The 25,383-nt window shown below is 44.9% G+C and overlaps 1 protein-coding gene across 2 annotated transcripts in view; it reads right to left on the bottom strand.

Moving 5' to 3' along the window:
- Positions 1-213: 213 nt before the first annotated feature.
- GNG2 (G protein subunit gamma 2) overlaps positions 214-25,383 on the bottom strand; it is an 84,907-nt gene continuing 59,737 nt past the window's right edge. For both annotated transcript variants that reach the window (XM_072116103.1, XM_072116102.1), the window contains exon 5: positions 214-1,134. In XM_072116103.1, coding sequence (XP_071972204.1) covers positions 1,006-1,134 — 129 coding nt within the window. In that variant the 3' untranslated portion in view covers positions 214-1,005. The remainder of the gene's footprint in view (positions 1,135-25,383) is intronic.

Genomic DNA, 25,383 nt, shown 5'->3' with positions numbered 1-25,383 from the left:
AATTTCCTACATAAAGAAATGACATATTTTAGAGCAGACATCATACGTTACCATATTTAATTTGACGGCATCATAATGTTGCAGCTCAGGGGGAGGCATTAAGGCTAAGGCTGTACGTACTCCAGCAGCAAAATGGTTGTATTACACCTCTATTTATAGGCAGTGGAACAGTCCTCTACTGCTTATTCCACCAGGGCATACTTTGCAGATTCTTTAAAAAGGTTTTAATTTTTATTTAATTTCATGCAGAACACCTTTCAAAATAGTCACAAATAAATTGATATAAAAGAGACAGCACTAGACAATTTAATATCTCTGCAGAATTAAAAAGCTGAGTTAAAAAGATTAAAAACTGCGGCAGGGTATTTTCCCTATGTTTTTGTACCGTTCCAGTAGTAGTAACTACTCCCAGTAGTAGTAATGCCTCGGTGGACATACTGAAAGTTGACTTCACTATATCGGAGATCCCCAATGTGAAAACCATCTTTGTGCTACTCTAAATGCAACAACAACACACTATCAAAATATTACATATAAACACCATTGCATTTTTCTTCCTGCGGCTAAAAATTAAAATGTCATTTAAATTAAAATGTCAGGAACAAAAATATATATATATAAATCATACTGTACAAACTGCAGAGGGAATATTCTTTCCCAACCATAAAAATAAAATTTCCCCCTCAAAATAAACTTTTGAAAAAAAACAATGATAAAATTACGAAAAAAAAAAAAAACTATTAAAGCGGGGTGTTAACTGAGAGGTGACACAAAGCTTTTTTTTTCTTTTATCTTTTTTAACATGTTTTCTACAAGGAAAGGACAAAACGTCTTGTTGCAGGTCTTCCGGATGTTTCTTTAGACTTCCCCTCAGTATTCCAGACTTATTCTAGATTACTATTCTTATTGGCGATTCTGCAGACCATAAAAATAGTCCTTGATGGTAAAAATTCTAGACTGGTGCTCAGGTAACCAAAACCACACCAGAAATCAGCCTCAGACATATTACAGGATGGCACAGAAAAACTTTTTCTCTCTGAAGGGGTTTTCCGAAGCAGGCACTGGGGTCAATAGCGGGTCTTCTTTAGCGTGAGCTTCACAGTACGCCATCAGATCTGCCGCTGCTTTTGATACCTTTAATTAAAAAAAAATATGAATATGTTTTAGTCGGACTCCAGATATTTATAAAGAAATTTGACAGATCTTTTTGAGCTACAGAACCAGAGATACAGGCAGCTGAATACATAGTTGGAAATACAAGCTGCAGAGCCACTTCCTGTCTATTTATTAAAGTCCCTGCATCTCCAGTTCTGTAGCTCACATAAACTTTATGGTTTCTAAAATATGATATTCTTATCTTTAATACGACACAAAAACATGTTTCTAGGTACTATAGAACCAAAGATAGAGGCTTCTCAAGCGACCCTCCCCCTGCACCCACTAAACTTGACTCCTGTGGGATGAAAGTCGTATTTGACATATGATTTCATAATCTGACTTTGGGGGGAGAATCATTTTTTTTAGAGGTAAACAGATAAAATTTGATTTTTATAAGGGAATTTCCATACCCTATCTGAGACAACCAGTAGTTTAGTGGGGTAAAACTTGGTGACAGAGCCCTGTAGCCTCTTATTGTACCCTGATGTATGTAGGGTCTTTATATTCTCTACACCCTAAGGAGCTGATCTTGTGTGATCACTGCACTTACTGAAACATCACCTTTTGGGAAGGCAATGATGGGCAACCATGCTGGTGGGGACTTAATGGAGGCCCCCAACACCTTCCACACTAAAGCTTATTTTTTGTCCAGAATGGGCCAAAAATAAAAAAGTAAAAAAATACATAAATGTAAAAAAATTTTTAAAACAGAAGAAAAGTAAGAGATTAACCTTATTCCGTTATGCTTTATTCTGCTAAAAACAAAAAACAAAACCGCAACATATTTAGCAATGCTATGTCCATGATAAAAAATCTCTCCTTTTATTTACTCTGCCGAATGAATTGATGACCTTCTGTGGTCACTGATTGGCCCTGTGTATTTTCAATAAGACCTACCACTATAATAAGCTCTAGCATGATTTTCCATCCGAGTAGAACTAAAATATAAGCCCTACCCCGAAAATAAGCCCTACTTTCAAAGGCTATATTTTCTGTACCACTGCACCTAGAACATCAGTCTGGTTTCATTTTGAAGATAATCTCCCCCTTCATACCACAATAGACACAGAGATATCCACTGATAAAGTTAGTTGGGAGTGTAATTTTCATAAACAGCTCCCACTCCCAACTAACTTTAACCCCTTACCGACTTGTGATGTATTGGTACATAAATATGTCAGCAGCTGGTATATGGAGAGGACTCAGTCCATGGGTGTTTTCTGCATATTTCAGCAAACATCCATGGGTAACACCCACAATCGGTGTAGCACAAGTAGCACATTGTTATAGATTATATGTAAAATCAATATGCCCCTTCCAGCCTTTCAGTTGAAGGCAGCATGGAGCAGATGGAAAGAGCCGACAAATGCAGTTCCCTACAAGCAGATACATGAAGATGAGGGGCTCATATAAGGAAAGTGCCATTGTTAGACATGAGATATTAGGTCCAATGATTCAAAAGGGGATAAAGTCACAAGAAATTTCAGGGTTTGGAGAGTTACTATGATGTTTCCAAAGATGAAGATATCATTATATTTGAATGTTGTTTTCCGTTAATGTGAAAAAGTAACAAAAGCAAATCCATTTAGGGGGAAATCCAGTATAATAAAGTAACATCATACTGTATTTGTGAGGTTATGCTATAACTGGCTTGGCTCCCTTTACCCTTCCCCCAGCACTATATATATCTGATTCCTTATCTAAAGAGCCTGTACAGCAGTGCTGCACACTGACAAAAAGACGGATTTGCTGTGTCAGGAGGCCTCCATGTGTCATTTTGCCTCTTTTCAGGAGATCTCAGTAATAATTTGTTGTCCTGTCAATCACTGCCACCATGAGTGCAAACACAGTAGGAAACTGAGATCTGGAGGTCGTGAGCCCTGAGCAGCTCCAAAGACAGGGTTAAATAAATTTTAAAAAAACGCACAATACGGCATGAGAGAAATAAATTGGATTAAGCATTTAAAGAAATAGCAGCAGATGGATATTACCCAATTTACCAGATCAGTGGGAGACCAGTGCGTTTCACAGCTGCTATTCACAGGCACAGATGTAGTAGAGCTGAAGCTGTCAGTGAATTGCACTGCAGCATGTGTGCGTTGTAGTAATATTAAAAATGCACATATAATTTGTACATATAATTTTATAAACTACCTTGTATAATTTATGATAATGGTATGTAAAGGAAACATAGCAATTTTGGACACCAAACCACCCACTGGTCCTTATGGACTGGTGGTTTAGTGTCCCAAATCACAAAGTAGTAATTTAAAGATATCATATTTAGAAACTAAAAATGTTATACTCACCTTATCCCTCACTCCTTTCAGCACGATTTAACAAGTGGAGCCGGAATAGTACACCTATGGCTTCACTGCACAAGAGCCATAGGTGCAGTGCTTTACCCCAGCATTATCCTGGCTTTACTCGTCGCATCGCGATAGGCAGCGCCATCGTGATACCTTCTGATGTGAGTCCATAAGGACCTGTAGTTGGTTTAGGGTTCCAAATCAACCAAATCAGGTCCTCTTTAAGTGTGTACCTTTGATCCATTAGCATCATGTCCACATTTGTTAATTATTTTCAATGAAATTGTAGTACACATCATCGTGTAAATGTGACAAAAGGCTAATAAATAGAGATGAGCGAGCACTAAAATGTTCGAGTGCTCGTTATTCGAGTCGAACTTTTTCCGATTTTTCAAGGGGACCAAGGCTCTGCACAGGGAAGCTTGGCCAAACACCTGGAAACCTCAGAAAATGATGGAAACACCACGGAAATGGACAGGAAACAGCAGGGGCAGCATACATGGATGCCTCTGAGGCTGCTTAATCGCACCATTATGCCAAAATTATGGGCAACAGCATGGCGATGACAGAGTGACCGAATGAGGCTAGATAGCATCTAAAACATCCAATAATTGACCCTGACACTATAGAAGACGCCATGCAGCAGGCTAGAGAGTGGCATGGCGACATACCCCAAATGGACTCATGCTTCAAACCAATTTAAAAAATTCCTTTTTGCGAGGATAACGTGTAGCACTGTATGTATCAGTATTTTGCCTGGTTAAGGTGGCAGAGAGGAACCAAAGGATGTGAGCAAGAAGCGCTGAAATGATTCCCTATGTGAACAAAAGGTTGATGGTATATTTAGTCGATAACACAGCATGGCAGCGACAGAGTGACCAAGTTCCATAACGTATCTGGTGAAACACCCAAGAAATGAGCCTGACACAGCTCGTTTGCTAAGGGGACAACATGTGGAGGCAGCTATGGAGACGACTTTTGGAGGCAGCTATGGAGACAACATGTGGTGGCAGCTATGGGGACAACGTGTGTGGCAGCTATGGAGACAACGTGTGTGGCAGCTATGGAGACAACGTGTGTGGCAGCTATGGAGACAACGTGTGTGGCAGCTATGGAGACAACGTATGGTGGCAGCTATGGAGACAACGTGTAGAGGCAGCTATGGAGACAACATGTGGAGGCAGCTATGGAGACAACGTGTGGAGGCAGCTATGGAGACGACATATGGAGGCAGCTATGGAGACGACATATGGAGGCTGCTATAGAGATGACATATGGTGGCTGCTATGGAGACAACGCGCGGAGGCAGCTATGGAGATGGCGTGTGGAGGCAGCTATAGAGACAACGTGTTGAGGCAGCTTTGGAGACGGCGTGTGCATGTAGGGGGGGGACGCGCACTCAGTCATACAGCTTTGCATCCATTGTCAAAATGAGTGACCCATATAAAACACCAGAAAATCACAGCCGGTAAAACACCCAAAATGTAGCCTGACACAGCTCGTTGCTAAGGGGATGACGTGTGGAGGCAGCTATCCATACAACGTGTGATGGCAGCTATCGAGACGACGTGTGGAGGCTGCTATGTAGATGACGTGTAGAGGCAGTGGGGACGTTTATGACACCCGAGGTTAACGTAAGGAGGTGAGAAAAGAGGAATGTCCCGGTACTAATGTGAACAAAAAAACGTATTAGATTACGCCACATGTGACATACAGTACGCTTCACCGGCAGAGAGAATGTGGATTGGGATTTCTGGAGACTAGCTTGCTAAACAGTAGCAGGCACAACCGTTCAACTAGGCAGACTGTGCCTAATTCAATCAAACCCCCAATAAATTGTCCCACTTAGCTGTTAGAAATGGATATGTGTGTCACTAAAAATAACGTTCGCAAGTCTCCCTGCAAATTCGTCACAATATGGTACTACCTGCACTACTAGTGCCAGCAAGCCCAGCCACAAGCAAATTAAAAAAAAAAAAAATAACACTATTGTAGCCCTAACAAGGGCTGTTGGGTTCCTGAAGAATCACTCCTGCCTAACACTATTCTAATAGAACACCCTAACGCTTTCCCTGACCAGCAGCAGCTCTCTCCCTAGCGCCATCCAGACACAGAATGATCCGAGCAGCGCGGGCAGGGGCTAGTCTATTCCAGGGTCACCTGATCTGGCCAGCCAACCACTGCTATCGACGTGTAAGGGTACCACGTCATGCTGGGTGGAGTGCAGAGTCTCCTGGCTTGTGATTGGCTCTGTTTCTGGCCGCCAAAAATCAAAACAGCGGGAAATGCCATTTTCTCGAGCTGGCGAAATATTCGCCCGAGCAACGAGCAGTTGCGAGTACGCTAATGCTCGAACGAGCATCAAGCTTGGACGAGTGTGTTCGCTCATCTCTACTAATAAATAATAATCCAAACTTTACTTTAGTCACAAGTTGTGTGTAACTTTGCTTCCATCCTCTCTGTGAGGACACATCTTTTTGTTTGCACTACTTGATTCAGCACAACCTGATGGGTAACTTACGCTTTCAATGGTCTAGCCCAGTGGTTCTTAACCGGGTTCTATCAAACCCTAGGGGTTTGGTGAGTCGGTCTCAGGGGTTCGGAGGAGCCTCTGCCACAGAGGTCAAGACACACATATTTGATTTATCACTAAAGAAGGGTTCGGTGAATGTGCATATGAAACTGGTGGGTTCGGTACCTCAAACAAGGTTACAAACTAGTGGTCTGGCCTTACTGACACATAGCATATTATGCAGAGTTTGATACAGTTTTTGTAGACAAATGTCACAGCAAGCAGTGATTTTACAAATAGTGAAGAAAGCACAACATATTTGAATGTGTCATCACTATTGTGACTCTTAGACAATGCAGATACTTAGTTGCTACAATTAATATTTAATAAGAAAATCATAGAGGTTAAAACATAATATCAGTACATGAAATCTGGGCCCCTATCATGACCTTACCACATGGTGAGACACTCCTCTAAATGGGGCCAAAGCTCTGCGCCTACGGCCATTTATAGGAACAGATGCTGCTGCAGGAGACCACATTGCAGAAGGGGGAGGGGAAGCACGTTGTAGACATTAGATTCCTGTGGTTACGCTCACTGGGAGGAGAGAGCTTACTATTAAATATTTACTAATAGGAAGATCTGTTATTTAACCAATTAACAACCATTACAGATTTCGGCCCATTAAATCTTTGTCAACAAGCAGTAATAGAACTGCCATAGCAATGCACAGGGAATTACAGTACCTCCATATCATTCAGAGATTGTACAGAAGCATGCAGAGGATTGAAATGCTTTTTTTGCATAATTTTACCCACTTATAGGCGTCCACTAGATGCTGCAGAAGCCCCACAGCTACCCATACATAAAGAAGTTATAGATGGGCTTAACCGCTCTTATCTGTGGGTGTAATACTAAGGCACCTCACAGTCAGGCTACCTGCTCATGACATGGGATACACACAAGGTTTACGTAGACATGTGCGGATGGCTATAGAAAATGACTACCTGGGACATGCTCTATCATCCACAGCCTTGTGCATGAACCTATAGAAGCGAAGGAGTATGTGCGCTAGGTCCAGAAAATAAGGATGGCCTGTATCATCATGTGCAGGTAGATTAGAGACTAGAACACACGGCCGTACTCGGTCTCTGAATCCTAGAGCACGTGCTAGCCGGATTTCACAAAAACTGTGTTGAGGACAGGGCCAGCTCCAGGTTTTAGTGGGCCCCTGGGCGACAGAGCTCAAGTGGGCACCTTTATGGGCCGCCCTCCAGTAGTCACACTGCCCCCCCTCCCCCATGTGTAAACACCCCCCCCATACCCATGTACACATTCCCCCCCTCCTGTATACACACTGTCCCCCCTCCCCCTGTATACACACTGCCACCCCAGTATGTGCCCACACAGCCCCCAGTAAGTAATGTCCTCACACAGCCCCCCAGTAAGTAATGTGCCCATACAGCCCCCCAGTAAGTAAAGAGCCCACACAGCCCCCCAGTAATGTGCCCACACAGCCCCCCAGTAATGTGCCCACGCAGCCCCCCAGTAATGTGCCCACACAGCCCCCCAGTAAGTAATGTGCCCACACAGCCCCCCAGTAAGTAATGTGCCCACACAGCCCCCCAGTTAGTGTGCCCACACAGCCCCCCAGTAAGTAATGTGCCCACACAGCCCCCCAGTAAGTAATGTCCTCACACACAGCCCCCCAGTAAGTAATGTGCCCACACAGCCCCCCAGTAAGTAATGTGCCCACACAGCCCCCTAGTAAGTAATTTCCTCCACACAGCCCCCCAGTAAGTAATTTCCTCCACACAGCCCCCCATGTTCTCCCCCTTCCCTGGCCCCTGTCATGTCTTCCCCCTCACCTCACTGATGCAGCTCTCTCCGTGTGTGCACTGCTTTCCACGGCAGGTCATGTGACCATTGCATCATTATAGGTCCTTTAGCCTCTGGGGAAAGCAGTGAGTGCAAATGTTCTCATCAGGATCTGTGTCCCAAGGACATAGATCGTGATGAGAGAGGGAAGTAATCTGCCGGGCAGCGGGGGCCCGAGTGGGCCCCTCCAGTATCCTGGGTCCCCGGCACTTGCCTGGGTTACCTGGGTGCTGGCACCGGGCCTGGTTGAGGATGGGGCGCCAAGTATAATACAGATGATGAAAGGAAATCCTGTGGAACAAAAGTGTCATACTGAAAACTTGATCGCAGTATGGCGCTGTTATCCACATGGTCAAAGATTTACACACCAGACTTGGTTTTGTGTTTTAGCTCTGAAATTGCAAGATTATAATGGGCCAGCCGAAATCTTGTTCTTGTGTCGCGGACTGGCTGTATTAATGGCTGTAACCCTTAAACATTTTTTTTTACACCACCCTCTTTCCCCCTACCTTCTAACCCCGAAATAACACAACACTTTTGTGGATGGAAAATTGGTGGGGGTCGGTCTTAGCTTTATTTAAATAAATTTACATAACATATGGGGAACCCTGACAATCTCTTTGGATCCCCTCTTAGAATCTACCACCTCACATGCCAGTCCCCACGGGGGAATGTCCTATTTGTTCCATCAGGTGCTTTAATCGACATCAAAAGAGGCCAAGCTGTGACTACTAAAAAGGCAACAAACAAAAAAAAGATCAACAAACAACAGGTTTGTGGCAGGACAGGTCACAGGAAGGAAGGAAGGGGCAAGGGACAGTCGTGCCTGGGTCTTAAAGGGGCTGTTCATATAACCTGCGGGTTATATAATCCTTGTGTTGTAGAGTGCGAAGGAATGGTTCCTACCTCATTCATATTTATGAAGATGATCCAGGCATTCAAATTTGGATGCTCAAGAAATAAATTTGATTGCAGCAATATACAAATTTTGTGTAACATTTCAACTATGAAATACTCTTTATCAAACACAAAGTTGGCTACTGGAGGGAAGGAGATAAGATAAGCAAATTCTGTTTCTACAGAGTAGTGAGTATGAGCACATCAGTGCTGGTAGAAAGCGCTTCACACCAACACAGAGGTGCTCATACCCACTACAGAGTCATCTGATCATCATTAGTAAGGTGTGGTCAGCAGGGTCATCTCATCATCATTAGAAAGGTGTGGTCAGCAGAGTCATATCATCATTAGAAAGGTGTGGTCAGCAGAGTCATATCATCATTAGAAAGGTGTGGTCAGCAGAGTCATATCATCAGAATGGTGTGGTCAGTAGAGTCATCTCATCATCATTAAAAAGGTGTGGTCAGCAGAGTCATATCATTAGAAAGGTGTGGTCAGTAGAGTCATCTCATCGTCATTAGAAAGGTTTGGTCAGCAGAGTCATCTCATCATCATTAGAAAAGTGTGGTCAGCAGAGTCATATCATCATCACATCAATAGAATGGTGCGGTCAGCAGAGTCATCTCATCATCTTATCATTAGAAAGGCGTGGTCAGCAGAGTCATATAATCAGAATGGTGTGGTCAGCAGAGTCATCTCATCATCATTAGAAAGGTATGGTCAGCAGAGTCATCTCATCAGAATGGCGTGGTCAGTAGAGTCATCTCATCATCATTAGAAAGGTTTGGTCAGCAGAGTCATCTCATCATCACATCATCAATAGAATGGTGTGGTCAGCAGAGTCATCTCATCATCTCATCATTAGAAAGGCGTGGTCAGCAGAGTCATCTGATCACCATTAGAAAGGTGTGGTCAGCAGAGTCATCTCATCATCATTAGAAAGGTGTGGTCAGCAGAGTCATCTCATCATCATTAGAAAGGTGTGGTCAGCAGAGTCATCTCATCATCATTAGAAAGGTGTGGTCAGCAGAGTCATATCATCAGAATGGTGTGGTCAGTAGAGTCATCTCATCATCATTAGAAAGGTTTGGTCAGCAGAGTCATCTCATCATCATTAGAAAGGTGTGGTCAGCAGAGTCATCTCATCATCATTAGAAAGGTGTGGTCAGCAGAGTCATATCATCAGAATGGTGTGGTCAGTAGAGTCATCTCATCATCATTAGAAAGGTTTGGTCAGCAGAGTCATATCATCATTAGAAAAGTGTGGTCAGCAGAGTCATCTCGTCATCACATCATCAATAGAATGGTGTGGTCAGCAGAGTCATCTCATCATCTTATCATTACAAAGGCGTGGTCAGCAGAGTCATCTGATCATCATTAGAAAGGTGTTGTCTCATAAGAGGGCAGAGTTATTTTATAATCATTAGAATGTAGGTCATCAGAGTAAATGAATGGCATATACGTTGAACAACCCTCTGGTCTACAGTTGTCTAAAGTTTTAATCTATGGGTAATTTTCAGACCATAAATTGCAAAGAATTGCCACCACCAAAGAAAAAAAATAAAATAAAAAATGAACAAAGAATAACATTAACCCCTTAACGCCGAAGCCACTTTTCACCTTCCTGACACGGCCCATTTTTTCAAATCTGCCCTGTGTTACTATAAGTGGTTATAACTTTGGAACGCTTTAACATATCCAAGTGATTTTGAAATTGTTTTCTCGTGACACATTGTACTTCATGTTAGTTAAAAATTTTTGGTGGTATGTTTTGCATTTATTTATGAGAAAATCAGATATTTGGTGAAAATTTGGAAAAATTCGCAATTTTCGAAATTCAAAATGTTCTACTTTTTCCACACATGAGTCATAACACCAAAAAACGTAATAACTAACATTCACCGAATGTCTACTTTATGCCTCCGAGGTTTTTTATACATACTATCATTTTTATAAGATGTTATGGAGCTTTGAACGTCATGTGCAATTTTTCATATTTTCATAAAAAAAGCAAAATCCTGCGATTGAGGGACCTGCTCAAAGTCACTTTGAGAGGCCTAAATAGAAGTAAAACCCCATAAATTACTCCATTATAGAAACTACACCCCTCAACGTACGTAAAACAACTTTTATGAAGTTTGTTAACCCTTTAATTGGTTTACAGGGGTTAAAACAAAATCGGATGCAATTTCGAAATTAAATTGTTTTTGGCTAAATTAATGTGTTTTTCATAAAATGTACAAATTCTCAGTGGATAAAATACCAAAACGCTCCACAAAATTTGATACCCAATCCCTTCCACGTATAACAATACCCCATATGTGGTGGTAACCTGCTGTATGGGCACACACCTCGGCATCGAAGGGAAGCTGCGCCATTCAGAGCAGATTATGCATTTTGTCACTGGACATATAAGGGCTTATTTTTTGCGACATGAGATGCACTTTACAAATACTTCATTTTAATGGGTCTGTAGTAGAGATGAGCGAGTATACTCGTCCGAGCTTGATGCTCGTTCGAGTATTAAGGTACTCGAAACGGCTCGTTGCTCAGACGAGTATTTCCCCTGCTCGAGATCGAGCATTTAATTAAACAAACACAGTGAAGAACAATGAAGAATAGAATAAAAACAGTGAACACAGTGAACACAGGATCATTTAAGTGAAAAAGACAGTGAAGAACAGATTACAGATGTTTGGCACATCTGCTTACTTGTCGGAAGATACGCGCGGAACGGGGAGACATCGCGTACCAGGGAGACATCGGGCGCAGCAGAGACACATCGGGCGCAGCAGAGACACATCGGGCGCAGCAGAGACACATCGGGCGCAGCAGAGACACATCGGGCGCAGCAGGGAGACATCGCGCGCAGCGGGGAGACATCGCGCGCAGTGGGGAGACATCGCGCGCAGCAGGAAGACATCGGGCACCAGGGAGACATCGGGGAGACTTCAGTGGAAGAAGAGGAGCGGATCCCGGGACAGCGTGATGTGCTGAACATCTGTAATCTATTCTACACTGTGTTTTTCACTTAAATGATCCTATGTTCACTGTTTTTATTCTATTCTTCACTGTTCTTCACATCTGATAACTTGTCGGGAGATAATATATGCGGGGAACAGTGAAGAATAGATTGCAGATGTTTGCATACATCTGCTAACTTATCAGAAGACATTCTTTTACAATTAAATAACACATTTTATTCCCGAACCATGGTCCCTTTGAAAAATGCTCGGGTCTCCCATTGACTTCAATGGGGCTCGTTATTCGAGACGAGCACTCGAGCATCGGGAAAAGTTCGTCTCGAATAACGAGCACCCGAGCATTTTAGTGCTCGCTCATCTCTAGTCTGTAGCTTTTTGATGAGATTTTATTAACTCTTTAATGTATGGAGGAAAAGAAAATTGTCAATTTTGGTTTTCTTTTTTTTGTACATTTTGGGGGTCGTACTCGGTACACTAAAAATACTATAATATTTTTATTCTATAGATCACTACGATTATGGTGATACCTCATTTATATAGTTTTTTTTTATATATTTTACAATTTTACAGGAAAAAAACGAATATAAAGAAAATCTTATTTGTTTTTGCATCGCCATCTTTTCGGAGATATAACTTTAACCCCTTAAGGACGCAGCCTGTTTGTAGGTTAAGGCTCGGCCCTTTTTTCAGAAATTTGACTAGTGTCTCTTCCTGTGGTAGTAACTTTTCAACGCTTTAAGATAGCCTTGTGATTTTGAGATTGTTTTCTCGTGAGACATTGTAGTTTATGTTAGTAGTATCATTTCGGTGATCCGTTCCTTTTTGGGGGGGTAAAAATTCACAAATTTAGGAAAAATTTTTTAAAAATTACAATTTTCAAAGTTTCAGATGTTATACTTTTTAGACAAAAAGTCACACCACAATTTTTTTTGGGTAGAAACCTTTTGCCATTGGTCTTCTTTTTATTTCCATTATTTGTTTTACGTTTCCATTTTTTTTATGGATGTGAGAAGGTTTCAAGTGTTAGTAGCAAATTCTCCGATTTTTTTAAAATTTGAAAAATGTAAAATTTGTGGTGATCAATGCAGTTTGGAAGTGCTCTATAAAGGCTTATGTACTATATACCCCCACAAGTAATACCATTTTATGAACCTAACATCTCAACCTATTCAAATCAGCATTTAGGAAGTCTGTTAACCCTTTTATTATTTTTCCATAAGCAAACAAAAATGGATTTGAAATTCTGAAATTTCAATCTTTGATTACGATTTTTCTCATTTAGCCCTAAAATGGACACATTCATTAGAAATTTGAGGTAAATATACATCCGAAAATTATTGCCCTGCTTCCTCCGAGTACGGCAATACCAGACATGTGGATGTCAAGTGCTCCTTTGTCGCACAGCGATGTCCAGAACTGAGTTCGTACTATTGCGTTTTTGGAAGGCCAATTTGGCTGCAAATGTTTTGTGGTGCCACAGTGTACTTGAAGAGCCCCTGAAGTAACAGTACAATAGAAAACCCCCAAAGATGTCACCACTTTGGAAACTAGACCCCTCAAAGAATTCATCTGGGTTGTGGTGAGCATTTTAACTCCCAACACGCTGGTCAAAATCTAATGCAAAGTAAATGGTGCAGAGTAAAAAATGCGTTTTTATCTCAAAAATGTCATTTTAGTGCCTCAAATACTGTGCCCAACCCATGCCACTTTAGACAATCACCCCAAAAATCATTCTGCGGGTTGTCCCGAGTACGGCAATACCACACATGTGCCAATAATTGACAGGCTGGGCACACGGCAGGCCTGAGAAGGGAAGGAGTGAAATTTAGCTTTTCCAGCTCCTGTTTCACACGTTTGGATTCGGAGTGCCATGTCATGTTGGCAGGGCCCGTGAGGTACCAGTGCAATAGAAACCCCCAATAATTTATACCATTTTGGAAACTAGACCCCTCAAAGAATTCATCTGGGTTGTGGTGAGAATTTTAACCCCCAACAAGCAGGTCAAAATTGAATGCACAGTAAATGGTGCATAGTAAAAATTGTGTTTTTATTGCAAAAATGTCAGTTTAGTGCCTAATATATTGTGCCCAACCCATGGCAATTTAGACAAACACCCCAAAAATAATTCTGCGGGTTGTCCCGAGTACGGCAATATCACACATGTGCCAATAATTGACAGGCTGGGCATACAGTAGGCCTGAGAAGGAAAGGAGTGAAATTTTGATTTTTCGCCTCCTTTTTCACACATTTGGATTCGGAGTGCCATGTCATGTTTGCAAGGTCTGTAAGGTACCAGTGCAATAGAAACCCCCGATAATTTATACCATTTTGGAAACTAGACCCCTCAAAGAATTCATTTGGGGTTGTGGTGAGAATTTTAACCCCCAACATGCAGGTCAAAATTGAATGCACAGTAAATGGTGCATAGTAAAAATTGTGTTTTTATCTCAAAAATGTCATTTTAGTGCCTCATATACTGTGCCCAACCCATGCCACTTTAGACAAACACCCCAAAAATCATTCTGCGGGTTGTCCCGAGTACAGCAATATCACACATGTGCCAATAATTGACAGGCTGGGCACACGGCAGGCCTGAGAAGGAATGGAATAAGATTTTGCTTTTGGAGCACCCTTTTCACTAGAATGTTATTGGGGTGCCCCTGAGGTACCAGTGCAATAGAATCCCCCAAGTATTGACCCCGTTTATGGAAAGGGCACACCTCAAAGAATTTATCTGGGGTTGTATGAGCATTTTAACCCCTGAAATGCTGGCCCAAATGTCATACAAAGTGAATGGGTCAATGTAGAAATAGCATTGTTTTCTCAAATGTGCCATTGTAGTGACAAATGAAAACAGCCCAACTCATGCCACTGTGGATAAACACCCCAAAAATCTTTCTGCGGGTGATTACAGGTATGGCAATACCCCATGTGTGGCAATAGTCTACAGGCTGGGGACACGGCCGGGCTGAGAAGAGACAAGCAATATTTAGCTTTTGGAGCACCCTTTTCACTAGAATGTTATTGGGGTGCCCCTGAGGTACCAGTGCAATAGAATCCCCCGAGTATTGACCCCGTTTATGGAAAGGGCACACCTCAAAGAATTGATCTAGGGTTGTATGAGCATTTTAACCCCTGAGATGCTGGCCCAAATGTAATACAAAGTGAATGGTTCAGTGTAGAAATAGCATTGTTTTCTCAAATGTGCCATTGTAGTGACAAATGAAAACAGCCCAACTCATGCCACTGTGGATAAACACCCCAAAAATCTTTCTGCGGGTGATTACGGGTATGGCAATACCCCATGTGTGGCAATAGTCTACAGGCTGGGGACACGGTCGGGCTGAGAAGAGACAAGCAATATTTAGCTTTTGGAGCACCCTTTTCACTAGAATGTTATTGGGGTGCCCCTGAGGTACCAGTGCAATAGAATCCCCCGAGTATTGACCCCGTTTATGGAAAGGGCACACCTCAAAGAATTGATCTAGGGTTGTATGAGCATTTTAACCCCTGAGATGCTGGCCCAAATGTAATACAAAGTGAATGGTTCAGTGTAGAAATAGCATTGTTTTCTCAAATGTGCCATTGTAGTGACAAATGAAAACAGCCCAACTCATGCCACTGTGGATAAACACCCCAAAAATCTTTCTGCGGGTGATTACGGGTATGGCAATACCCCATGTATGGCAATAGGCTACAAGGTGGAGACACGGCAGGGCTCGGAATAGAATGGTATTTGGAGCACAGACATTTAATTTTTTTTTTACATCAAAAAACATTTGTAGATGCCCTTAGGGATCAGTACAGTAGAAACCCCTAAAAGCTGACCCCATTTACAAACTACACCCCTCCATGAATAAATCTAGGGGTGTAGTGAGCGTTTTAACCCCACATGTGGACCCCAAGGACGATGCATAATGGATAGTGCATAGTACAAATTATCCATTATGTCATCTTGTGCCCAGCTCCTGCCATGGGAGACAAACACCCCAAAAATCATGATGTGGTTCTCCCGGGTACGGCAATACCCCATATGTGGCAATAATCTACAGGCTGGGCACACGGAAAAACTCAGCAGGGAAGGTGCGGCTTGCGGCATGATGTATAAGCTGTGTGAGCTGTGTGCATCAGGGTACAATTATACATCCAGGGACGTGTGATATATCCTAAAACACTCCTTCATGCATAACCCTGTTTTTTCGGGGCATGTGTCACACTGATATATGGTTTCCCTCCTTATGCCCCTTTTGGAGCACACCCTGCACCTTTTTTGGTTCCTTCCCTTGCTGGCTGTTTGGGGAACTTCTCCTGGAAAGTGCTGCCCTGGTACAATCCGTGATGTGGCCTCGCTTCCAGACGTGCTAGCACTCTCCCCTTCCTGGTCTCTAAAAATAAGCTTCTTGACTACCACCTCTTGAAATTCCAGGAAAGTTCCCCTTTGGCCGGCATATCGATGCAGCACAAAAGCATTATACAATGCCATCTGCATGATGTGCACGGCCAGCTTCTTGTACCACACCCTCGACTTCCGCATGGCATTGTACGGCTGAAGCACCTGGTCCGACAAATCCACCCCTCCCATGTACTTATTATAATCCAAAATACAGTCCGGCTTGGGGGCTTCTGCACTGGTACCTGGTACATGGATGATGCTGTGCCCATGTATTGTTGTTAGTACAAGGACATCCCTCTTGTCCTTGTACCTAACACACAATACTGAGTCGCTGCTTAGTGCTCGGGCTCTCATGCCTTCTGAGCTTTTCCCCTAGCAGCGACTTAGGGAGACCTCTCTGATTTTTCCTAACAGTGCCACATGCCGCAGTTTGTCTGGAAGCGAGGCACTTGAACAGGGTAATACTCGTATAAAAATTATCCAGGTAGAGGTGGTAGCCCTGGTCCAATAGTGGGTGCACCAAATCCCATACTATCTTTCCAGCTATTCCCAGGAAGGGGGGGCATTCAGGGGGCACTATCCTAGAGTCCTTCCCTTCATATACCCTGAACCTAAAAGTGTACCCTGATGCACTCTCACACAGCTTATACATCTTCACGCCATACCGTGCCCTCTTATTGGGCAGGTACTGGCGGAACTGAAGTCTCCCTTTGAAATGTACCAGGGACTCGTCCACTGATATGTGCCTCTTTGGAGTATACACATCCATAAATTGGGCACTCAGGTAGTCTAATATGGGTCGGACCTTATATAGCCTATCATAACTGGGGTCATCTCTGGGTGGGCACTGAGAATTGTCAGCAAAATGCAGAAACCTATGGATGGCTTCAAAGTGCATCCTATTCATTGCCATGCGGAACATCGGGGTGTGGTACAGAATGTCTGTGCTCCAATAATCCCTAATAGAGGGCTTTTTGACGAGTCCCATAAGAAGTACTATGCCCCATCTCCCCAATACTTCTCCATCTCTGCTGCACTAACAGGGGTCCACCTGTGGGGTTGCGCATAAAAAGAAGTGGGTTTCTGGGCAATGTATTGTGCATCGTAGAGATTAGTCTGGGACACCATCAAACTAATAAGCTCCTCAGTAAAAAAAAACTTAAAGTAGTCCACTGGTCCGAGCCCTGCCGTGTCTCTGTGTATCCCAGGGCTGGACGTAAAATAAGGGACCTGAGGGGCATAACTACTGGGGGTCACCCATGTGGGGTCAGAAGTCTCGGGCACTCCAGCAGAGGTCCCGGGCACTCCAGCAGAGGTCCCGGGCACTCCAGCAGAGGTCCCGGGCACTCCAGCAGAGGTCCCGGGCACTCCAGCAGAGGTCCCGGGCACTCCAGCAGAGGTCCCGGGCACTCCAGCAGAGGTCCCGGGCACTCCAGCAGAGGTCCCGGGCACTCCAGCAGAAGTCCCGGGCACTCCAGCACTACTGCGTAAGCGCCTTCTCGGGGGTTCCTCTGAGTCGCTTTGTGAGTACGAGGAAGACAAATAAAACTCGTCCCCACTAGCCGACTCCGTATCGGAGGCCATAAAACTATAGACCTCCAAATCCGTATACGTCTTCTGGGACATGATGGGGGGGATAGTATGCAACCTACACTACAACTACTCCACTCCACTACCACACCGCCTTCTCCTCCTCACAACGCCTTCTCCTCCTCACAACGCCTTCTCCTCCACTAAACGCCTTCTCCTCCACTAAACGCCTTCTCCTCCACTAAACGCCTTCTCCTCCACTAAACGCCTTCTCCTCCTCACAACGCCTTCTCCTCCTCACAACGCCTTCTCCTCCTCACAACGCCTTCTCCTCCACTAAACGCCTTCTCCTCCACTAAACGCCTTCTCCTCCACTAAACGCCTTCTCCACCACACACGCCTTCTCCTCCACTAAACGCCTTCTCCTCCACTAAACGCCTTCTCCTCCACTAAACGCCTTCTCCACCACTAAACGCCTTCTCCTCCACTAAACACGCCTTCTCCTCCACTAAACGCCTTCTCCTCCACTAAACGCCTTCTCCACCACTAAACACGCCTTCTCCTCCACTAAACACGCCTTCTCCTCCACTAAACGCCTTCTCCTCCACTAAACGCCTTCTCCACCACTAAACGCCTTCTCCACCACTAAACGCCTTCTCCTCCACACACGCCTTCTCCTCCACACACGCCTTCTCCTCCACACACGCCTTCTCCTCCACTAAACGCCTTCTCCTCCACTAAACGCCTTCTCCTCCACTAAACGCCTTCTCCTCCACTAAACGCCTTCTCCTCCACTAAACGCTTTCTCCACCACTAAACGCCTTCTCCACCACTAAACGCCTTCTCCTCCACTAAACGCCTTCTCCTCCACTAAACGCCTTCTCCACCACACACGCCTTCTCCACCACACACGCCTTCTCCTCCACTAAACGCTTTCTCCACCACACGCCTTCTCCTCCACACGCTTCGCACTTAAAAGTGCGGTTTGGGGGGAAAGGGAATACAGATGATGGGGGGGGATAGTACAGGGAAGTGGGATTACACTGGGAGGGGATGGAGGATGGGTGTAGTAGGTATTTTTTAACTTTCACAGGACAGATCCTAAAACCCTCTGCTCTCCAACACTACCAAACGCAGAATGGCGGCGTTGGAGAGCATGGAGGGTCTTGGGTCTGCCCTCCACAGTCACTGATCACTGTGATTGGCCAGTCTGTACAGACGGGCCAATCACAGCGATCTACATCACAGGACCAATCAGATCGGTCGTGTGATGTCAGAGGGGGACGTCCCCTCTCGATCCCAGCATGCTCCGGGGGTATGTCATTAACCCCGAAGCCGCCAGCCTGCAGCCTCCGATCGCTGCAATTGGCCGTCTGTAAAGACGGGCCAATCGCAGCGATCGACATCACAGGACCAACATGACAGGTCCTGTGATGTCAGAGGGGGGATGTCCCCTCGCGATCCCGTCCGGTCTTGGCGGTCGGTCATCCCGTCTTGCGACGGGATGACCGAATTTTGACATGTCGCGCCGCTGGCGGATATATCCGCCATCGAGCGCTAACTCACTGCGCTCGATGACGGATATATCCGCCACGGAGCGTGAAGGGGTTAATATTTTTTGGTTGACAGAGCTAGTTTAAGGCATATTTTTTACATGTCGAGTTGTCCTTTTCAGTGGTACCATTTTGGTGCACATAACCTTTTTTAATCACTTTTTGGAACATTTTTGTGAAGGGATTATATGAAAATGTAAATTTTTGGCTAGTTCTTCGGGTTTTGTTTTTAAGGTGTTCACCGTACGGGTCCAATAATGTGTCTGACTTATTGTTACGGACGCGGCAATACCAAATATGTGGGGGGTTTTGGTGATTTTCAGGTTTTTTTACTTTATTATATGTGTATAGGGAATATTTGTGTTTAGGGGACTTTAACTTTATTTAATTAAATCTTTTTATTAAAAAGTGTGTTTATTTAGTGTTTTTAACTTTTTTTCTTTACTTTTACAGTAAAAGTTCAAGCTATTCTTCACCTAATACAGTGTAATACAGATGTGCTCAGTGTGTCACAGCTGGGTCCTGCCAGAAGGCAGGGACCCGGCTCCCCGTAATGAGATCGCGCGCTCGGAGCCACGGATCCCCCCGGTAAGCGCCGCAGGGGGGGGGGGGGGTCCGATTCCATTTAAATGCCCCTGACACGCCTGTCAGCGCGACCGCGACGTGTTAGGGGTTAACACCCGCGATCTGAGAAATCTCAGATCACGGGTGTTAGAGGCGGGTGTCGGCTAATATGTAGCCGACACCTGCAGCTTCTGGCGCCGGCTCCGTATGACGTACTATTACTGCATATTGCAGGACGCACCTCCCGCCATGCAATAATAGTACGTCAAATGTCGGGAAGGGGTTAAAGACATTTTCTACAGACTCAAATGTAATGAATGAAACTAATATTATACACAGGAGACATTTTCTTTAAGATATTTTGTAATAGGCGTCTTGAGAATGCACCAAGAGTTAACCAGAGACTTAATGACATTAATAACTGTCAACATGAGAACAGCAGGGAGTGTTGGTTTATAAAGAATTCAGCTGGGCTAATGGCACAATACGCATCTAGAGGTTTTAAATTATCCAAATACATCTGCATCTTCCCATCTCTCCTGTTTGATGTATTCAGCTCCATTATTCATAGCACCATGGGTGGAAGCTTTGCACACACAGAGAAGTCACTTCATTCTAGAAATCACATTGTGCATTAAATCCGCTGATGACGGAAAAGTTCATCTGGATTTTTTTTTCATTTCCGTTGTATTAATTTTTCAAGACTGTTTGGTAGGAATTGAAATTTATTTTAACACATGGATTTAGACAAATTACATAAAATAAAAACAAAGTAAAAAAACGCTAACACTTTAATAATCTATGGAGGATGAAAATTATATGTTTGTTGGGATGGATGTAAATGACTGATTCCTTATATTCCAGATTTAACCCCTTTGTGACAAAGCCATTTTAGAGCTTTAGGACCAGGCACGATTTTTAAAATTTTCCCTGTGTCATCATAGGAGGTTATACCCTTTGTAATGCTTTAACATATCCAGGGAATTTTGAGACTGTTTTCTCGTCACACATTGTACTTCAAATGAATAGAAAAATTTTGATTACCGTATTTTTCGGCCTATAAGGCGCACCGGACTATAAGGCGCACCTCTAATAAATGCCTGCTAAGACATCTAGGTTCATATATAAGGCGCACTGGAGTATAAGGCGCAGGATCAAATGCAGTACCTAAAAATGACCAGCAGGTGGCAGATCTGTGCACAGTTCAAGCCAGCTACACTTCCCGGGAAACTTGTCTTCAGCGTGTCAGAGAGCTCCGATCTCAGAGGTATGGGCTGCTGGGGGCTAATGCAGGGGCATACCTCCCAACCGTCCCGTTTTGGGCGGGACAGTTCCGTTTTTTAACCCTTGTCCCGCCTGCACGGATCGTTAAGTGAAAGTCCCGTTTTTTTTTGCGTTTTCACGGATTTTTCCGTCTTGTCCCGCCCCCGAGTCCCGCCCCCGTCCTGCTCAGGATACAGAGAAGCCAGGGGGCGGGGTGCAGCGTCCTCCTCCTCTCCAGCTCCCGGATGTCTGCTGCAGAGCCGGCACCTCCCCCCATCCCCTCCCCTGGGAGGCAGAGCCCTCCCTGTCCTCAAGCTGCCACTTGCAGGCACATGGATGGATGGATGGAGCAGTGCAGAGTGTCATATTCTCTGCACTGCCCCTGCACAGCAGCCCCAGGGGATCAGCCTCCGTGCAGGCAGGAACTCTCCAGCTCTGCTACATCAATAGCTCCCTGCCCCCACCTCCTCCTGCTCTTCACTGAAGTTCGTCTGATGAAGCAGAGCCGAGTGTGTGCAGCTGCTGCAGTGTGATAACAGGTACTCTACAGTGACTGCAGGCAGCAGCTAAAGGGTTAAACACTTCACTTTCCTCCATAGACCCCCTGCCCCCATCCCTAATCCCCCCAGTGCCCTTCTATTCTGCTTTTATTGTACCATATACTTAATCCCTTAACCCCTTAAGGACTCAGGGTTTTTCCTCTCATTTCTCGCTCTCCAACTTCAAAAATCCATAACTTTTTCATGTTTCCGTGTACAGACCTGTGTGAGGGCTTATTTTGTGCGTAACAAATTTTACTTTCCCGTAATGTTATTTATTTTAACATGCCGTGTACTGCGAAGCTGCAAAAAATTCCAAATGTGGAAAATTTAAAAAAAAAAAACGCACGTGTCACGTTCTTGTGGGCTCAGTTTTTTCGACTTTGACTGTGCACTCAAAATAACACCTCAGCTTTATTCTTTGGTTCGGTGCGATCGCGGTGATACCGGATTTATAGGTTTTATTGTGTTTTAATACATTTTCAAAAATTAAACGAATGTGTGCAAAAAAAAAAAAAAAAATTTTGCCATCTTCTGAAGCTAATAACTTTTTCATACTTTGGCGCACGGAGATGTGTGTGGTGTCATTTTTGGCGAAATGAGCCGACGTTTTCATTGCTACCATTTTGAGGTCTGTGCGACATTTTGATCATTTTTAATTTCATTTTTTATGTGATGTAAAAAGGTGTAAAAGTCGCATTTCGGACATTTGGGCGCCATTTCCCGCCTCGGAGGTCACCGCCGCCCGTAACCGTTTTTATATTTTGATAGATCAGGCATTTTGGGACGCGGCGATACCTAATATGTTTGTGATTTTTACTGTTTATTATGTTTTATATCAGTTCTAGGGAAAGGGGGGTGATTAGAATTTTTAATATTTTATAAATTTTTTTTATTTTTAAAACTTTTTTTTTTCTTTTTTATTTCCACTATTTCTTAGACCCTCTAGGGTACATTAACCCTAGATGGTCAGATCGCTCCTACCATATACAGCAATACTTCTGGCTCATTGTAACGAATCTGCAGAAGCCATGTAGCCTCGTGTCAAAAGAAGACCCGAGGCTACCACGGCAAACGATCGCCGCCCCCCGATGACGTTCGGGGGCACAGCGATTCTAAAAAAGACTTTGCCGGCGACAATGACCGACTGCGGTTATTAGCGGTGGGGGTTTTCTGCAACATGCAAAACCCCCCACCTTGTATGAAGAGGACTCAGCCCGTGAGCCCTCTTCATAGACTCCTTATACTCTCTGCGCCGTAGAGCTACAGCGCAGAGCGTTAAGGGGTTAAAGGGGTTTTCCCACAAATACAAGTTAGGCCCTATCCATAGGACAGGGCTTAACCTGCTGATGTGTGGGGGTTATAGTGATGTGACCCCCATAGATCATGAAAACGAGGGGTCTGTTGGGGTCCACATAAGGTCCATGTCATCGCTCTATGACAGTAATGGAGCAGAATGGTCATACACGGCCGCCTGCTCCATTACTCTGACGGAGCGATTTTTGCGTTTCCATATTTCACTCCCCACTTTCAAAAATCAATAACTTTTTTATTTTTCCATGTACAGAGCTGTGTGCGGCCTGTTTCTGCATAACAAATTATACTTCCTAGTGACAGTATTAAATATTCCAGGCCCTGTACTGGGAAGCGGGAAGGAAAATATCAAATGTGGTTTTTATGGCTTTCACTGCGCGCTCCATAGGACCCCTCCCCTTTACTGCGCTCCATAGGACCCCTCCCCTTTACTGCGCTCCATAGGACCCCTCCCCTTTACTGCGCTCCATAGGACCCCTCCCCTTTACTGCGACAACGAGCATGTCTCCCCCCCCCCTAGACAACAAGCATGTCCCCCCCCTAGACAACAAGCATTTCCCCCCCCTAGACAACGAGCATTTCTCCCCCCCTGGACAACGAGCATGTCCCCCCCCAAGACAACGAGCATGCCCCCCCCCTAGACAACGAGCATGCCCCCCCCCAGACAACGGACATTTCCCCCCCCTAGACAACGAGCATGTCTCCCCCCGACTCCTAGACAACGAGCATGTCCCCCCCCCTAGACAACGAGCATGTCTACCCCCGACCCCTAGACAACGAGCATGTCCTCCCCTGTGGCTGCGTGCCCTTTTTTGTGTGTTTGTGTTATTTTTGTCTTCCAGGACCGTGCCTGCTGTGGACTGCTTCGGATTCGAAGGATTACGTCGATGACCGACATTTCTAACAAATAAAATGGTCAACGAGGGTGTGTCTGCGTTTTTTGTTCAATAAAATTTTCTGAAAACGGTGTGATTATTTATTTTTTTGCGACACTCTTCATAGTTTGCCATAGTAGTGGTGCCGGCTAGGTGACGGTGCTCATTACTAAGGGCAGGCCTTAGTGTTTGCCTTAATTTTTTTGGCAAATTCACACTAACGCCCATACCATTACCCCGGTACCCACCGCCACCAGGGGTGCCGGGAAGAGCCGGGTACAAACCAGTACCTGACCGTCTATAGATGGTCAGGTAGTGGGGCGGCTGCAGGCTGTTATTGTTGCGCTGGGATAGCCCCCTAACAGTGGGCTATCCCAGCTCAGTAATGGCAGGCGGCTGCTGCTTTTTTGTATCAGCCTGATTTGAACAATAGGGGGCACCCCATGCCGTTTTTCCCCCCATTTTTTTGTAAAAATGGGGGAAACAGCCTGGGAGCCCCCTTTAAAGGGGGAACCCCACGCATATTTTTGTCAAAAATTTGAAGAAAAAACGGCATGGGGCTCCCCCTATTTTTCAAATCAGCCAGATACAAAAAAGCAGCAGCAGCCTGCCATTACTGAGCTGGGAGAGGCCACTGTTAGGGGGCTATTACAGCGCAACAATAACAGCCTGCGGCCGCCCCACTACCTGACCATCTATAGACGGTCAGGTACTGGTTTGTACCCGGCTCTTCCCGGCACCCCTGGTGGCGGTGGGTACCGGGGTAATGGTATGGGCGTTAGTGTGAATTTGCCAAAAAAATTAAGGCAAACACTAAGGCCTGCCCTTAGTAATGAGCACCGTCACCTAGCCGGCACCACTACTATGGCAAACTATGAAGAGTGTCGCATAAAAATAAATAATCACACCGTTTTCAGAAAATTTTATTTGACAAAAAACGCAGACACACCCTCGTTGACCATTTTATTTGTTAGAAATGTCGGTCATCGACGTAATCCTTTGAATCCGAAGCAGTCCACAGCAGGCACGGTCCTGGAAGACAAAAATAACACAAACACACAAAAAGGGCACGCAGCCACAGGGGAGGGCATGCTCGTTGTCTAGGGGGGGGCATGCTCGTTGTCTAGGGGGGGACATGCTCGTTGTCTAGGGGGGGCCATGCTCGTTGTCTAGGGGGGGCATGCTCGTTGTCTAGGGGGGGCATGCTCGTTGTCTGGGGGGGACATGCTCGTTGTCTGGGGGCGGACATGCCCGTTGTCTGGGGGGGACATGCTCGTTGTCTAGGGGGGGACATGCTCGTTGTCTAGGGGGGGACATGCTCGTTGTCTAGGGGGGGACATGCTCGTTGTCTAGGGGGGGACATGCTCGTTGTCTAGGGGAGGACATGCTCGTTGTCTAGGGGAGGACATGCTCGTTGTCTGGGGGGGGCATGCTCGTTGTCTAGGGGAGGACATGCTCGTTGTCTAGCAGGGCATGCTCGTTGTCTGGGGGGGCATGTTCGTTGTCTAGGGGAGGACATGCTCGTTGTCTAGGAGGGCATGCTCGTTGTCTGGGAGGGCATGCTCGTTGTCTGGGGGGGGGACATGCTCGTTGTCTAGGGGGAGTGGAATATGC

This window comes from Engystomops pustulosus, chromosome 7, assembly GCF_040894005.1.
Source record: "Engystomops pustulosus chromosome 7, aEngPut4.maternal, whole genome shotgun sequence".
Taxonomy (NCBI): domain Eukaryota; kingdom Metazoa; phylum Chordata; class Amphibia; order Anura; family Leptodactylidae; genus Engystomops; species Engystomops pustulosus.
The sequence above is the reverse complement of the archived record's forward strand: the minus strand, read 5'-3'. Positions and strand labels throughout refer to the sequence as shown.